This window comes from Neoarius graeffei, chromosome 22, assembly GCF_027579695.1.
Source record: "Neoarius graeffei isolate fNeoGra1 chromosome 22, fNeoGra1.pri, whole genome shotgun sequence".
Classification (NCBI taxonomy): domain Eukaryota; kingdom Metazoa; phylum Chordata; class Actinopteri; order Siluriformes; family Ariidae; genus Neoarius; species Neoarius graeffei.
The window spans coordinates 425,674-444,041 of NC_083590.1; the positions used below are offsets into that span (position 1 = coordinate 425,674).

At 43.1% G+C, this 18,368-nt stretch overlaps 1 protein-coding gene across 1 annotated transcript; it reads left to right on the forward strand.

Moving 5' to 3' along the window:
• The first annotated feature begins 1,533 nt into the window (after positions 1 to 1,533).
• Positions 1,534 to 9,129, forward strand: LOC132870474 (GTPase IMAP family member 8-like). The gene is made up of 3 exons (XM_060904115.1): positions 1,534 to 1,609; positions 7,236 to 7,846; positions 8,038 to 9,129. Exons 2-3 carry the CDS (start codon positions 7,258 to 7,260, stop codon positions 9,126 to 9,128), a joined length of 1,680 nt encoding a protein of 559 aa, XP_060760098.1. The 5' UTR covers positions 1,534 to 1,609; positions 7,236 to 7,257; the 3' UTR covers position 9,129.
• The last annotated feature ends 9,239 nt before the right edge of the window (positions 9,130 to 18,368 follow it).

Sequence of the window (18,368 nt, forward strand, 5' to 3'; positions counted from 1 at the left end):
TAGTTAATTCTTTAGTTGATATGCAAAATCTCCTTTTTCCTGTGAACTTTTAAAATAAGGCTTCTAGAGATACACACACTGTCGCTCCAGTGAGTGAGACAGGAGACCTGCATAGGAAATTAAAACAGAGCCCAGCCTGTGATGTTCAGGTACAAGAGAGATAATGACAGTAAACAAACACAAGCACATGTGGCAACTTATCTTTGCCATTTCCTTGCTCATGTTTAATCTTAATTACTTATAACTCACTTTTATTGTATTCTTTCTACTTTAGAAATATTGTTCACCTTCCATTCATTCCATGCATATGAAATTAGAAACAGAGAAAGAGCCGAGAGCTGAGACGTCTCACAGCAGTGAGGGAGGAGGTCGTGTCCACACCACATAGTCCGCACTAGCTACGAGAATTCATGCAGGATAGTTTGCGTTTACAAAGGCCAAATTCAAGCGGACTAAAACCTGTCAACAAAACCCTGTGCGAATGCGCGAAGCTACCAAAACAGGAAATGAAGCGGTGTGCCTTCTTTGACCGAGACCACCTTGTCCAGGTGGACCAGAGTCCGGCAGTTCGGTCCCTGGGAGAGGACTCGGTCGGCATTTAGAGCAGCCGAAAAGGCAGCCGTGTCGAGTTGGGTCAGGGAAGCCCGGCACCTTTAGAAAACGCAGTCCAAAACCTGCAAAGCTAGTCTGTGAAGCATTTTTGCTACGGTTGTAAATGCTAACGGTTGCTATGGCTAACTTGGCAGCTGGCAGGGAGAAAAGTTTTAGATTTTAATCCCAAACCTGCCTCCACCTTAAAATGTACAACAGCATGTTGCATTACACACATTAAATGTTCGAGCTACACAATGTGTCAAGGAAGCCTATGACTAACTTAAAATAGTGTAATACATGGCAATGAATGGCTTCGTCGCGATAGTAATGTTTATCAACTGATATTTCATGCTCATGTCTGGCTTCTTTAACTAAGGAGGCTTATGAGAAATTAAAAATTGGCTACTTACGGTCGAGTCAGGTTCAAATTCAGTCCGTCACGCCCGCCAAGCCAGCCAACGTCTTTTTCACATCTGTCCCAGAACCGTTAGGAAATGACGTCACGTAGTTAGTTCCGCTCTGTTTACTTAATTTTTTTTAAGTTGCTAAGTTACATCTCAAATACAATTGAGTTGAATTCTATAATAATTGCACTTATTAAAACTAATTGCTATTTGTAGTGTATTCTCAAATTTTGTTGACACAAACAATAAATATTACAAATATTTAAACCATGTAATCTGTCAGTCAAATACTAATTTATTTTAAAGAAATAAACTTAATTTACATATGTATATTTCACACAAAGATTGCTGTTGGAGTTCTACTAATTAATTTTGATGAAGTCAAATCAAATACACATCATAATTATATTCAGCAATTGTATTAAGCATGCATACCTATATATTATTGTCACATTTACTGGGTCCTTGAGTTATTTTTTAGAGTGCAGTATATTACACCTACACGAGACATGACACGCCCTTCCCCCGAGTCTGAACAGTGATGGAGGATAAAAGCACAGTCTCACTTTCATTATCGTCGTGTCTCTGAGTGAGTTACACTTCACTAACAGGTGAGTGGATTTTCCTACACAACACTCTGTAGAGTTCAATAAATACTTTAATCTCCATTTCTGTGCAGGATTTACACATTAATATCATTTACCTGGCTGTTTACATTTCAGTATCATTACATTTCACTTTAAACCTCCAAATGGTGTCAGTTGAGTCTGTGTACAGTGTGTGTGCTGATAGCAGGGTGGAGTGTGGAAGTGTGCTGCTGCTGCTGCGACGCCAGAAAAAGAAAAACAGATCAGTATCACATTATAACAAGTTTATTGGGAGAGTTTCTCATTTCTCCCTTCAGTGCAATTTTACAGACTGTTTAGAGGAGTGAAAACCAGTAGCTTTGGGACAGAACACACACACACACACTATCCAGCTGTGTAAGAAGGAATTCAGCACCAGTGTAACAACTTGTCAGAGTGGGTAATCAGTCCCCCCTGGATTCCGAGGGCCTTTTTTGTGATTGTTGCGGGCTAAAATGTCTGATGTTGCGGGGGTTTTCCAAAAAATTGCGATGAAAGTTGCGGTGTTTTTTAGGTTTTTGTTCCGATTACATTGCAGGAGGAAGTGAAAGTTGCGAGAAACTGTTGCGATTTTCTCTTTTTGTGATTAAAATTGAGTGATATGTTAAATATTAAGTCATTACTGAAAAACTATTGATTAAAAAAACAGACACTGAGAAATGGTCCTATAAACAACTTTACCAATATAAAAGATTACCAGGACTACAAAAATGCAGAAAAATAGGCTTTACTTATCCAAATGCACCTGTTGGTTCAAAAGTTAAAGTGCAGAGAACCTCACAGCACAACATGAAGTTACCTTAAAATATAATATAAATGGCTCAGCTTTCATGTAAGAAAAAAAACTATTGATACTAGTCAGTGCTTGAAGTGGAAAAAAAGAAGTGCAGGAACCCTGATTTTCTGACAATGCCATCCCGGTCATTCAAATAAGTTCAAATCAAGATCAATTTTTTTAATTGAAAACTTAACAGTTTTTGCATTGCCTTCACGCATTTTGCAAAACTTGGCTCATAAGGACAATGCTCTACTCTTTTCATCTGTTGTTGTGCTACAGTATTTGTTGTTTGAACAGATGTGTTTTCACAATGACTCTCTGAGATATGAACGAAGTGTCTTAGTTTGTAGACAGCTGGAGTAAAAACAAATCAGAACTAAGAACCACAACCATATTGTCAAGTTGTGTATGATTTTCCCCAGTTTTGTGCCCCAACTTCAAAAGAGCTTTGGTCACACAAGGAACACTCAGTTTTCCCCCTTTTTTTTGTTTTTTATTGAAGTTCAAAGGTGATGAAGGGGTTGATTAGGGCTTGATTAGGTTGATAACCTTAAGAACAACAGAAAACATTGCATCATTTTAAGTTTAAACTAATAAAAACAAGTCATCACAACATTACTTTAAAGGGATAGTTCGGGATTTTTGACATGAATCTGTATGGCATCCCCATCAATAGTGTCGTGCAAACACACTGACTTACCCCTGACAGCATCCTGTGAGTCCAGTTCTTGTCCAGTTTTGGTCCAGACGAAAGTAGTCCGGCAAGTTTGTTGGGGTCACGAAAGTAAAACGTTTTTCGTCTCAAAACAGTATGTGTTCAAAAGAGTGATATATTTGCATCACAAAACCGTTAGCAAATAAAAAGTCAGACCTCGAAATCGCTTGGCACTATTTTCTCTCCCTTCTTATCACTGCGCGCTGCCGGCTTCATCCAGCTGCGGCTCCAGCTTCAAGGATAAGCTGGAGCCGCATAAGTAGGAGTCCCGGCGGGTGGTTTGTATTCGATTCGTTTATATCCCGACCTTGTTAGCTGTCAGATTTATGTTCATGGACCCGGTAAGCTGGTAAATAATATTTATTATTTTTTTTCTTTACCAAATTCTAACAGAAAACGAGAGCGCCCGAAAGGGAAAGCTGAGCCGAGCTGCTTCACGGCTGTAATGCAAATTGCTTTCCTCCTCAGTATACAAGTGCGCTTCCATGTCAGGGAAAAAGAAACTACCACTGCTGCCTATGTAGTGCCCTATTTATACAAATAGGAGTCATTCAGGATTCAGCCATGTTTTTGCTCCGTGTCATGGCTGAATCCTGAATGACTCCTATTTGTATAAATAGGGCACTACATAGGCAGCAGTGGTAGTTTCTTTTTTTTTTTTTCTTTTTTTCTACTGTGCACATTTGGTATGGGGCATGTCCAGTCAACAGGTCAAGAGATGCTCCATTTCCCAGAGGGCTCTGGCATGTTCTCCACCTGAGTACACATAATAACCAAAAGAAAAGACAATGGATTTTAGTCAGCCACAGGCTGGTGTGGCTATGTTGCAATGTATGGCAAAATGCCCAAGAGTTGGCACTGTTGGAGAAGTTATTTTATTGGAAATTATTTCCACTTGCAAGAAATAAAATGATGAAATACTACTTCACTTATTTGCATTTCAATGTGGGGTGAATTATAGACTTACTTAAAAAAGGCTCCAAAATTGGATTTACTTCAGGTAAATCACCTTCAGACTCACCCCCAACACTTACCCCCCAGCACTTGAGCAGGCTGCAGAGTTCTCACGCTCGTCTTTTTGCGAGTCTGGGCTGTCATCTCGCTTTCTTTTTGATCTATTCAACCACGCTAGCATGATCGGTCCTCACAATCGCCATACAACAGGGGACCAAACTACATTGACCGTTAATACCCTTTTTGCCCTCCTCGTTATAAAAATGCGCCGCACGCTATAAGTGCAGGAATGCATGGCGAAAATAAAGAAGTGCAGGAATGCAGTTCCGGTGCATTCCGGCCCACTTCAAGCCCTGATACTAGTACTGTGTGCAGGCAGTCTATCCTGAAGACTAAATTAAACAATAATTATAAACTAATAAAATAAATGGCTCAGGCTTCATAGAAGAAAAAAAAAACAATTTGAACAGAATCTCACAGTATGATGCTGAAGCTGCCTAAACAATGGAAAATAAAATACCATTTTGGCAAAAATGTTGGCATCCATTAATTTCTTGTATTAAGTAAAAAAATAATGTAAAGTACACACAGTCCTTCACTGTAAACATACACTTTCAGTAACAGAATTTAAGCCCATATAAACACTGACTCACACATGCAGTGTTGCCAGATACTGCTGACGTTTTCCAGCCCAAAATATGTTCAAAACCCGCCAAAATGCACTTAAACCCGCCCAATCTGGCAACACTGTGCACTTGCTGCTTCTCTTGAACATATACACGGAAGTAAGGCGGAAGGTAGTTTGTCATCACCTCAAGACGATGCCAACGTAGGGTGACCATCTGCTCATAAGCCCAAGGGGGGACAAGGGGTATGTTTTTGAGGGACAATGTGGGACGCCGCCCCCACTGCGCCACGCCGGCCACTGGAAGACTCACAGATAGTGGTTTACCCATTTCTAGCACATACTACCTTACATGGTATATCAATAATATCCTATTCTGCTGTTATTGGTAATGTATGGTCATGAACAGGCCACCAAATGTGGTTTTTTTTAAATAAACATTCATAATATTTTGACCATTCAGTGACTTGACAGATACACTTCCACTTATGATTTACTGAAGCTACTCAATTTTATTTATTTTCCATTACAATTTATTCACTTTAAATCAGGGTTCGAATTATAAATTTGACCCTATGGGGGTCTCTATTAAAAAAAAAAAAGCAATGCATACTCGCTCTCCTGGACCAGCGCACTTTTGCGCACTGCAGTGCACAGCTTTCACACACAGGCGCGCGCATGCACGCACGCACACGGTGTTGCGCATATATATATATATATATATATATATATATATATATATATATATATATATTTAAACAAATTATATATATATATTGTGTGTGTGTGTGTATTGTTAAACAAAGGAAGATCGTTGTGAGCCAGAGGACAAGTCTTCTTCGGACTTAACTTCACATTCGATTTCGCAGGCTGCAAATTTCAGTTTGCGCGCATAGTGGTGTGGTGGTGAAGTACAGCCGTACATGTTGCGGTTTAATAACACGTTCAATACAAAGTTATGGCTGCATGGTGATCGGAAATGAAACGAGTTTTATTTATATTTATATGGTGATATAGGCTATTCAAGCTTATTATGGTGATATATGACGTATTTGAGAGACTTCCACAGAAAATTAAGTTTGCTTCTTTCATGGGAGCTCAGCTCCCATTGGCTCCCACGTAATTCGAACTATGCTTTAAATCAGTCATAATATAATATTGAATCTGAGGCTTTGCAGTGCATCAGTACAGCAGGAATAGTGACAAGTCTCCATTTAGTTTTCAGTGGATTAACAGGAATTGTAGTGGCTCAGCACCACAGAAACAGTAGAAAAAAAGTCTCTTAACTCACAACCGCAGTCACTTTGTCAGCTAGAGAGTCGTTTTTAGGTCGGAGGAAAGCATCCATAGATTTAGACGTTTCTTTCTGTTGCACACGTTTCTTGTGAGTCTCCGCGAGCCTGTGTCGTTTCACATCGTATTCCCCGCCATGGAACTAAGATCCGTGCATGCATGTCCGATTGAGGATGTTTTGCAAAGGTCACAAAAAGCCCTCTCGGTATCCCCCTCAACCCCTTTCAGCCACAAATATTCATTTCCCCACTCTTTCCTGTACATACACCTTCTCTTTTTAACTGGAGGTGACGGTGCCTCACCTGCCATCTCCCCGGTACCTTTCTCCATTTTTTAATATGAAAGCAATGCATGCGTTGCACCTGCGTCCCTCGTCACTGTCTGTGCACGTGAGTGCGGTGTCATGGCAACAACAAAAAGTTGACAACAACCAGTCAGTTATGAGGGGTGTGTGTGTGTGGTTTTGTTCTACAGTCTATAGTGGCGACGGTGGTGTGCTGAAATGTCAAGTAATATTCGTTTGGCTGCCTGGGTGGCCCGGGGAGAGCGACACCCCCCTCAGCAAGCATCGATTATGCGGGACACGTTCTGAATTTGCGGGACGCATAAATTCGGCTTCAAATGCTGTACGCGCACGCGCTATGCGGGACAGGTGGTCACCCTATGCCAACGATTGGTCAAATTTGCGGGAAAGTTGCGGTGATTGGATATAATTGCAACACCGCCCTGAATTCGCGGGGATTGGTTGAATTTGCGTTGAATTTGCGAATCGCAACATCGCGAAATCCTGGAGGGTCTGGGTAATGAAGAACTGGACACAGATGTTGAAATTGAAGGTGCATTTTTACTTTGTCAGTTTTCAGTACTACCTAGGCTCATGCACAGAAACACACACACACACACACACACACACACACACGATCCACCCGTGTAAGAAGAAAGTTCACAACTGTTACAGAGCTCACAAAGATATTGTGGATAAACCATACACGAACAACAAAGAAGAATAAAACAGCTTTATAATCTCTGCACTGTCAGTCTTGTGGATACTGATAGAGATGTAGTGGACTTTTTAATTTATTTCAAACCACCCTCAAAGCTGGCACTTGATAAAATAAGCAAAAATATGAATTTTCTTATGAGAAATATTTATTCCATCACAGAGTAATTTAACTAAAACATAAAGGTGTTACATTTGTACTGAATATCCATTAAATGCAGACTCCCCCCCCCCCCCCCCCTTTAGCTCAACTCACAAGAAGAGAAAAATGGCTTCAACTACAAACAACCCTCATCATCTACATTATAAAGTTATTCTACTTGGAAAATCCAGATCAGGAAAAAGTGCTTCAGGAAACACTCTACTGGGGGAAAAAAAATTCATTTCCAAGAAGACATTTAAATCCGTCACTCAGGATGTTCAGATGGAGAGTGTGACCTTTAATGAAATGACTCTTGATGTCTACGACACCCCAGGACTCTTTCATAAAGCAATAAGCAATGAAAATGTTTTAGATAAATGGCAGCATCTGCTCCAGGAAGATGAAACAACCTGCACCGTGATTCTGTTCGTGATGAAAATCGACAGATTTACACGAGAAGATAAAGAAGCTGTTGATCTGATCGAGGAGTTTATACCAGAAAGACTCGTCCAAAACACGTGGATCCTCTTCACCGGAGGAGACGAGCTGGAGAGAGGAGATCTCACTATACAGCAGTTTATAGAAGATACAGAAGAACTGGAGAAACTGGTGCAGAGATTTCAGAACAAATATCATGTCTTTGATAACATCTCGCAAAGTCCAAATCAAGTCCAGATGTTAATTAAGAAGATAAAAAAGACTGCACGAATCATCTGTAAGTATATTTACTCTGTAAGCATTTCATACAGTAATTTAAACATTTAATGTAGTAATTTAATATCTATTATGTTCTTCTAAAACCCCCACTGTGCTGAGCACCAAAGGTGTACAGAAGTGGAATGAATGTAATGAAATGTACAGTAAAACTGCACTGATCTTCATCTTCTTTTTTAAATCCATATTCAGCTACAGAGATAAATCTACGACCAGACCCTGAAGAAGATTCTCTTCACAGGAGAATCATTTTGGTGGGGAAGACTGGTGTTGGGAAGAGCGCTACAGGAAACACCATCCTGAGACAGAAGAGATTCAGATCTGAGCTCAGTCCATCCTCAGTAACATCCCAGTCTGAGATTCAGTGTGGAGTGGTTTTAGGGAGGAATGTATCTGTGATCGACACACCAGGGTTATTTAACACAACACAATCCCATGAGGAGTTAGCTGAAGAGCTAGGGAGGAGTATTTATGAGTCCAGTCCAGGACCTCACGCCTTCCTTTATGTCCAGCCCATTAATATCAGATTCACTGAACAGGAGGAAAATGTTGTAGAGAAATTAGAGCAGATTTTTGGAAAAGAGATGAAAAAATACACAATGATTCTCTTCACTCATGGAGACTCGTTAAAGGAGATGTCTGTGGATCAGATGATTCAGGAGAACAGCTCACTCGGGACACTAGTTGAGCAGTGTGGAGGTGGATATCACGTCTTTAATAATGAAAACCCGAGAAACAGAGAGCAGGTCAGGGAGCTACTGCAGAAGATAGACAGAATGGTGGAGTGCAATGGAGGAACCTGTTACTCCAATGAGATCTATAAGGATGCAGCAAGACACAGGAGAGAGGAAGAGAGAGGGGGTAATGGTTTTAAAGAGTTTTTCAAAAACAACAAGTGTTATTTGCTTACTGCTGCTGCTATTGGAAGTGGAAGTGGAATTGCATCTGGAACTGTAATAGGAGCTGCAGTGGGTGGTGTTGTTGGAGGTCCTATAGGTGCAGGCATTGGTGCAGGCATTGGTGCAGGCATTGGTGCACTCACTGGTACTGGTGCAGGATTTGGTGTTGGTGTTAAATTGGCTTCACATAGAAATGCAGAACAAAATAATCAGAGAAGTGAAAACATGGATAGAGAGAGAGCACCAGATGGTGAAGGTGGATGTGAATCACTGGATTTAGGTCACATGCCCTTTGATGATGACAATTCAGAGTCAAGGGCCTTGATCCCTGAACCTAATATCAGGCATCGGTCAGGAGGTCGGAGATCCCAAACTCAGAAATAAACTGGACACGTCCCAGTGGCCTTTGTGACACATTATTTTGGTACATTTTCATTGTTTTTCTTTTTCTGAATACAGTTAATGATGATTCTTCAGCTGTTCAGATCTTTCCATGAACATGACTGGTGTTTGTGAATCTGACTGAATCATGGTGGATTTCCTTTTTTAACTTTTTTTCTACAAATAAATTTCCAGTATCCTCTTCATTTTTATTGTACTGTCTCTTTCATTTTTGTACTTTTCACTTTCCCTTTCCTTTTTCCGTTTTTTTCCCCGTTTTTTTTCTCTTTCTTTTTTCGGAAGAACGCCGAGACCGGAAGCTTTCTTTTTCTCTCCTCCTGTGTAAAGTCCACAAGTGGAGGTCATCCACATCTGATCTGCTTTAATATCAATAGATCTTCATTTAAGGTACATGAATCTTTTCATCATGGCACACCTTCAGCCTGTTCAGTGTGCTGAGTGCAGGATGTTTAGTCATTCTTCCTCTGTCGCTAGTGATAGCTTTATTAGCTTTATTTGTGATAAGTGCAGATTAGTTAGCTCTCTGACGGAGAAGATTACAGTGCTAGAAGCATGTGTCCAGGCTTTAGAGCAGGTTAGTGAGCGTGAGAACAGTGTAGTTTCTGTTAGGGAAAGTCTGGACGCCCTAGGTGGAGTTAGTAATCCCCCAACTCCGGCATTAGAGCCCTTACAGCGGGGTGAATGGGTGACGGCTCGGCGGCATAAGCGTAGAGCCAAAGCTACTGCTGAGGCTCGTCCACGGGAGCACCACTCCTCTCCGCGTCACGTGTCGAACAGGTTTGCTCTCCTTAGTGATGCACCCACTGAGAAACCTGAAAGAGCTCTGGTTATAGGGGACTCTATCATTCGGCACGTGAAATTAGCTCAGCCTTTAGGGGCACCAGCAGCTTTAGTCAGGTGTATACCGGGAGCCAGGGCGCCGGACATAGCAGGTAATCTTAGGGTCCTAGGCAAGCACAGGTTCTCAAAGATAGTTATCCATGCAGGAGCTAATGATATACGCCTTCGTCAGTCTGAGGTTACTAAGAGTAACTTTGTAGAGGTGTTTAAATTAGCGAAGGCGATGTCCAATGCTGTAGTATGCTCTGGCCCCATCCCAATGCGGCGTGGCGATGTAGCTTACAGCAGGTTATGGTCGCTGAACTGCTGGCTGTCCAGGTGGTGCTCTGAAAACAGTGTGGGCTTTATAGATAATTGGGCTAATTTTGAGGGCACTGCTGGCCTGTTAGGGCGGGACAGTATCCATCCCACTCGGGAAGGTGCTGCTCTCATTTCCTGCAGCGTAGGTCATAGTCTCAGAACAGGCCTAGTTAATTTCTGACAATCCAGAGCCAAGGCCAGGGAGCAGATGAACAGGCTAAACCGACTGTCTGCTAGCTGCACAGAGTCGTCACTCAGGGCCCACTACATCGAGACTGTGTCTGTTCCCCGAGCTCAACAAAAAGGTAGAAATTTTCAGAGAGTTTGTTCCAGTAACCTAATCAATATAAAATTAGATCATACTGACTGTACAGCTGCTGCCAGCACCTTTGATCTAAAGGTGGGGCAATTAAATATTAGATCTCTTACATCTAAAGCGCTAATGGTTAATGAACTCATTACTGATCAGGAGTTTAATGTACTGTGTTTAACAGAAACATGGATTAAGCCAAATGAATATATAGCATTAAATGAAGCGAGTCCTCCTGGATACAGTTATATACACCAGCCTCGTCTAACTGGCAGAGGAGGAGGCGTCGCGGTTATTTATAACGATTATCTAGGTGTAACACACAAACCTGGTTATAAATTTAATACATTTGAAGTTCTTCATACTCGTATAATGTATGTAGCCTCGAAAAATAAGTCTACCCAGTTAATTCCATTGCTTATTATTTACAGGTGTAGGTATCATACCGCCATCTTGTGTCAGAACTACAATTCCCAGGCAACTTCCGTGTGACCTACGTCACGCGTGGGCGGGATCACCTACGTCAGTCTGCCATGCACGCATAAATCCAAGCGGAAGTTCCACCATCTTGCTCTCTCACGTCTAGCTTCCGATGGATCTGGACGTATAAAGAGGCGCTCTCCACCCCAAAAAGACGTCTTTCTTGCAAGAGCCATCACTCAGCGCGATTTTCCTTCTTACCCTTGGCAAAGGTAAACTCTAGAGTCGCGCGATCTTTAAACTCAACCTGAGTTACAACCGGTTTACTTGCATTAGAAGTGACGTCACGACTGCAGCCCAGGCAGTTAAAAGTTAAGAAGCGATTGAATCCTTTTTAACTCAAAAGCGCTGTGCATCTTATTCTGATCAGAGACTTTTCCTCACGAACGCTGAGATTCGGACCAAGAATCCTCTGCTTTCCACGGGAACCACCCAAGTGCTCCGCTGGACCCGAAAGTTTTCTGCGCCTCCATCACGAGCGGCTCACGTGCTCCCACGGCGAGGCCTGAAGCTACACCGGCGAATAGTTCTTCATATCTTGCTAAAGGCAGGATTAAGTAAGATTTTGGCATTTGGGCATAATTAGGATAGTCTTAGGAATGTGCTTTTATTTGAAATAGTGTGAATTTAAACCCAGGTTTATCTGTTACACTGTTAGACACGCAGCGTGTTGATTTATTTTGTTCTATGTTCTCTCAATTGTTTAATAGATAGGCTGCGCATGCTTCTCTCTCTCTCTTTCTCTTATTCTGACTAACACTAATTTCTTTATCATACATTTTGACCTTATCAAGGTTTCAGTGAGTTTGGTAATGTTATGAGTGTGGAATCTTTTTGTTACTGAGAACACGTGCTCACCAGGCCTGACCAGGCCTGATACACTTTAGATAGCTTCCCTTTGTCTTTAGCCACACGTGCTCAGTAGGCCTCACCAGGCCTAACAAACACACTTTAGCTAGGCCATAGGGCCTTTCACAAACACACTAGCAACACAAGGCTAATCTAGGCCTCCACCACGTGTAGTTAGCTACACGAGGCTCAACACAGAGCTAATCCTTTGTTCTGTTTAGATAACATTCTTTTGTTTAGCTACCAACAAGCTAGGCCTCCACCACGTGTAGTTAGCTACACGAGGCTAAACACATGGTCAAGTCCTTCACACTCATTCTCTCTCTCTCTCACACACACACACACACACACACCTCACTGCTTGTATATATTGATTTATTATTTTACCTTTTTATCTTTGTATAATAAATTCATTTATTAAACAAACTGTTTATTTGTGTGAACAACAATATCTGAAATCCCCAATCTTCTCGAAGAATTCAAAAGGGTGCAAATGTTATATGGTAAGTGATCTTAATAATTTGGAAATGTACCATAATTTAGCTGTTTGGTAACTTATTATTAAGCACCAGGATTAATGGTATGATTCACTAAATGATTCATTGAACGATTCACCAAATGATTCACTAAACGATTCATTGAATGATTCACCAAATGATTCACTAAATGATTCACTGAATGAGACTGATTCTATGGTATGATTCAATTCAAACGAGTCAAATTAAATGAGTCAATGGGATTGATTCATTTTAATTATTAACCTTCAAAATTTAATGAGACTGATTTAACGAGATTGATCACTTAATTTCAATAATTAACTGATTGCACCCACAGTTAAATTGGTGCCCCGTGTGAGGCGATTGGTTTGTTGACTTCTGGAATATTGTTCAACAACAAATAAACTATCAGTTTAATTCAGCAACTGCTAAGGTATATCCCCGGGTGTGTTAAAACGGTTAACAGTCGTGTGATAACCATATCACCAATACTCGTAACCTATTTAACTTAGGATAAGAGCATTTCCAAATAAACCTTATTAATTACATAGTTAATCTTAATTATGATTAAATTAATAATTAACGTGATTAATTATCTAGCATCCAGCCTAAGTAAAATGGCATCCCCTCATGTCTCAAAAATGGAAGACAACGCTCAAGACGTGTCTCTCCTTGAGGTCATCGCAGACCTCATTCACTGCTCTGCTTCCAAAAAGGCAGACATCAAGTACACGAGTAAGAGTGAATGCCAAAACAACTTAGACAATTCAAACAAACATATGAGAGATCCAAAAAGAACAACTATTAGTGTCCAAGCGGCACTAGGTAAGCTATTCCTATCATACTTCCAAAATGCTGATTCAGAAATCAGATGCCTTCGCGGAGAGGTTGAAAGGCTGACCACCAGCAACGCCAAGCTGACAGCCGATAATAATGATTTACATAGGGAGTGTGAGCTCTTGAAGACCTCCCTTGATGATTGCACCGAACGGCTAGAGAAAGCCGAAATGGTTGCTAAGAGGGCTGCCCAGGAGCAGACCCCCCAAGAGCAGCGCGAGGGGCGTGAAAGACCCCCAACAATGCGCCAAAGCTCAGAGCGGGAAGAGGCGTCCGAACCGGACACCGTAAATGATCTGGTCGAGAACCAGACATCCTGCCAAACTCCATCAACTCGCTACACGACTCCATCGTCGTCGTCTAGCCAGGATGGAGCCGCCCTGCGCTCATCCCGAGCCCAGGCCCGTAGCACACCTAGGTCAGTGCGCTTCAGTTTCCCTGATCAATCTCCAGATGAATCAGACTATGAATCTAGTGCGAAATGGGAACAACACCAGAGTAGCTTAGATCGTGAGTGCTCAGAAGAGCCAAGAAGGTCGCACAAGGACGTGTACCAAACCCTTCGCTTACGGCAAATTGACCTACTTGCCCAAGATATCGAACAATTCGATCCCGACAATCAAAGAACTAACGTAAATGATTATTTACGAGGAATTGACCGATGCCTGATGGACCTGCCGAACGCCACAACACGTGAAAAACTTAGACTAATCTGGAAGACCTCCAGTAGTAGCGTTCGTGCCTTTTTAGAGACACTACCCCCAAACGTTCGCGATAGTTATTCGAAACTTCGCAATTACATGAGGGAAGAATATGCGCCATACACGGACGAAACCTCCGCGATACTGTGTGCATTACAAGTCAAACAAAAACGGTCTGAGGCGCCTCGTGAATATTACAGACGGCTACGTACTGCCTATTTCCAAGGTAGTAGCGCACCAGGGTTGGAAGAAGATAGAGGTTTCATATCTCTCTTCTTACATAACCTCCACCCAAGCGTGCGGACCCATGTCACACTGACATGTCGACAAGGTCGCTATTCGATGAGGGAAATTAGGCGACTAGCCCAAATGACCTGGGAGACCATCGTCAAAACCGCAAACGGAAACGATGATGACCCCAGAGTCCTTAGCCTCCAGGGTGAGGACAAGCCCCCGCTAGCCTTAGAAGGAGGTGAAGCACCGAAAGGGGGACCCACCTGGAAAAATTCCGGTCCAGCCCGATCCTTGCCGAGCCATCACAAGGGTGAGTGGAAAAATCAACAAGGTAAGGCCAGGAGGGACCGAGGGCGAGTCCACAGTGACTATGGCAATCGCCCATCACATGAAAAGGGTCATAGGGAACAAAACGGTTGGCAGCAAAACCGTCATCCCCGCTCTGACCAGAAACGGCAGAAGCGTTCCGACCGTAGCTCTAAAAGCAAGGGTAGAGACGACCAACACAGTGACTCAGACCAACCTGGTGAGTTCCACTCAGAGCTGGACTCTTTAAAAGCCCAGTTGGCTGAGATTAAAGAACTGTTACAGGAGACGTCAGACCCCTCAACAGAGAAAACAAAAGAGCCCAAGAAAAATGGCAAAAAGCTATTTGCTGGCATGACTAGGCCAGGAACCACGGGTATATCTCGTAAAAGGGGGAAGGAGAAATCCCTCTGAAACAGCAGGCGAGGGTCAGGATGTAGGGCCCCCCCTGGTGGCGAAGGCAAACACACAACGCGCTTCTCACGTGCGCTAAAGTCTTCACCACCATTTCTCAGACACACGGCTCTCACAAGGCGACCCAATCCCAACCAAGCCCTGCGACATAAACTTAGTCAACTTCACACAAAACAAAACCCCACAGTCGTTGGATCCCACAAAATATGCACAAAACCGTTGCGACGAGATTAGTGCGAACACCGATCAACTGAGCGCCACGCGAGATCAAATTTCGTATGAACCTCAGTTCATGTCTTTGCACACCGAGTTCGATGTCGAAACACCCGACATCGCGACTCCCCCTAGTGGCAAAAATCTCCCTCTATCCGTCGACTCGACACAGACACCCATTTCACCGCTGGTGTAATGGCTGCGCTGTGGAACATGTTAGGCGTCAAGGCGAAATTCCATATCGCGTACCACCCTCAATTCTCTGGTCAGGCTGAACGAGCCATTCAAACCATTGCGAGCATGCTGCGAAAGTATATCACAAACCATGGTAAAATTTGGGACGTGAAACTTCCCTTGGTGCTAAGAGCCATTTGGTCCACCCCTCATGGTGCCACTGAAGTCACACTCTTTGGGATGATGACTGGGCGAGAGTCGGTTCTTCCCCCGCATCTCCTATACAAACCAGAGGCCATGAGCGTCGCGATTGCATACACCGCACATCATGTCGCCGACCTACAACGCCACCTACAGTCAATCTTTACAGGTGCCCAAAAGAATCTCGATTCGAGAGTAGAAGGACACAAAGCCTACTACGCCCGAATCTCAGAGAAGTTCCTACCACCCTGGCCGAGACCTTTCGATCGTGGGAAAACCGTTCCCTGTCACATATCACATTAGGACATCTAGGCCTAATCAAACGCTTTCATATCGATTTCCATGGTAATCGAATCAAACCTTTTGAACAGTCCTCACTCCAAAAGGGGGTGGACGACAGCTAGGCCCATCCTGTCCACTTAGCTTGTACGCATCACTCAACCATAAGCGTACACTAACATTCCCGGTCAGACTTCACCAACCCAATGAAGTAATAACCCTTCAGTACAACATGGTAGATAAAATACTAAAATCTGCTATTATTACCAGTGTGTATTCATCGCAAATACACCTGGCATATAGTCTTGGCAGTGCTATCCTCATTTTTGTGAATCCACAAGACTTAGAGATATGCACCCCCACTAAAGACATCCACTGGGTCTGCCCAGGCAACCCATACATAACACTACACACCTAGCTAGATAAGATGGTCTGTGTCCCCGACAGCTAGCTGCAGTAGCGCACGCTTTCTAGCCAGACCACCCACTGCTATCACCTTCCCAGAAGATTAGGTTTGCCAACCCAAACACTAATACTTCTTTCCTTCCTTCATTTCTTCTCTTTTTTTTTTTTTATGCATAAGAAATTGAACACTACATGTTTCATGTTCCATGTTTAATTTTTTTGATGTGGTTTTGATCTAGTTAGTTAGATAGTGATTATATGCCCAAAATGCCCATAGTGATTATATTATGCCCAAAATGCCTCTGTCTGGGCGGCACGGTGGTGTAGTGGTTAGCGCTGTCGCCTCACAGCAAGAAGGTCCTGGGTTCGAGCCCCGGGGCTGGCGAGGGCCTTTCTGTGTGGAGTTTGCATGTTCTCCCCGTGTCCGCGTGGGTTTCCTCCGGGTGCTCCGGTTTCCCCCACAGTCCAAAGACATGCAGGTTAGGTTAACTGGTGACTCTAAATTGACCGTAGGTGTGAATGTGAGTGTGAATGGTTGTCTGTGTCTATGTGTCAGCCCTGTGATGACCTGGCGACTTGTCCAGGGTGTACCCCGCCTTTCGCCCGTAGTCAGCTGGGATAGGCTCCAGCTTGCCTGCGACCCTGTAGAAGGATAAAGCGGCTAGAGATAATGAGATGAGATGAGATGAGATGCCTCTGTCTCCAACTGTCTTACTGGAACTCAAGTTTACACAGTCTTCACAGGACACCATGGACTGCACAGGACAAGTCTACCTCAGGGACTGTGGACACGGCGATGATACGATACGGTGCTCTCAGTGCTACGACTCCGTCATACCCCTGAGACCAAAAGGGGGACTGTAGGTATCATACCGCCATCTTGTGTCAGAACTACAATTCCCAGGCAACTTCCGTGTGACCTACGTCACGCGTGGGCGGGATCACCTACGTCAGTCTGCCATGCACGCATAAATCCAAGCGGAAGTTCCACCATCTTGCTCTCTCACGTCTAGCTTCCGATGGATCTGGATGTATAAAGAGGCGCGCTCTCCACCCCAAAAAGACGTCTTTCTTGCAAGAGCCATCACTCAGCGCGATTTTCCTTCTTACCCTTGGCAAAGGTAAACTCTAGAGTCGCGCGATCTTTAAACTCAACCTGAGTTACAACCGGTTTACTTGCATTAGAAGTGACGTCACGACTGCAGCCCAGGCAGTTAAAAGTTAAGAAGCGATTGAATCCTTTTTAACTCAAAAGCGCTGTGCATCTTATTCTGATCAGAGACTTTTCCTCACGAACGCTGAGATTCGGACCAAGAACCCTCTGCTTTCCACGGGAACCACCCAAGTGCTCCGCTGGACCCGAAAGTTTTCTGCGCCTCCATCACGAGCAGCTCACGTGCTCCCACGGCGAGGCCTGAAGCTACACCGGCGAATAGTTCTTCATATCTTGCTAAAGGCAGGATTAAGTAAGATTTTGGCATTTGGGCATAATTAGGATAGTCTTAGGAATGTGCTTTTATTTGAAATAGTGTGAATTTAAACCCAGGTTTATCTGTTACACTGTTAGACACGCAGCATGTTGATTTATTTTGTTCTATGTTCTCTCAATTGTTTAATAGATAGGCTGCGCATGCTTCTCTCTCTCTCTTTCTCTTATTCTGACTAACACTAATTTCTTTATCATACATTTTGACCTTATCAAGGTTTCAGTGAGTTTGGTAATGTTATGAGTGTGGAATCTTTTTGTTACTGAGAACACGTGCTCACCAGGCCTGACCAGGCCTGATACACTTTAGATAGCTTCCCTTTGTCTTTAGCCACACGTGCTCAGTAGGCCTCACCAGGCCTAACAAACACACTTTAGCTAGGCCATAGGGCCTTTCACAAACACACTAGCAACACAAGGCTAATCTAGGCCTCCACCACGTGTAGTTAGCTACACGAGGCTCAACACAGAGCTAATCCTTTGTTCTGTTTAGATAACATTCTTTTGTTTAGCTACCAACAAGCTAGGCCTCCACCACGTGTAGTTAGCTACACGAGGCTAAACACATGGTCAAGTCCTTCACACTCATTCTCTCTCTCTCTCACACACACACACACACACCTCACTGCTTGTATATATTGATTTATTATTTTACCTTTTTATCTTTGTATAATAAATTCATTTATTAAACAAACT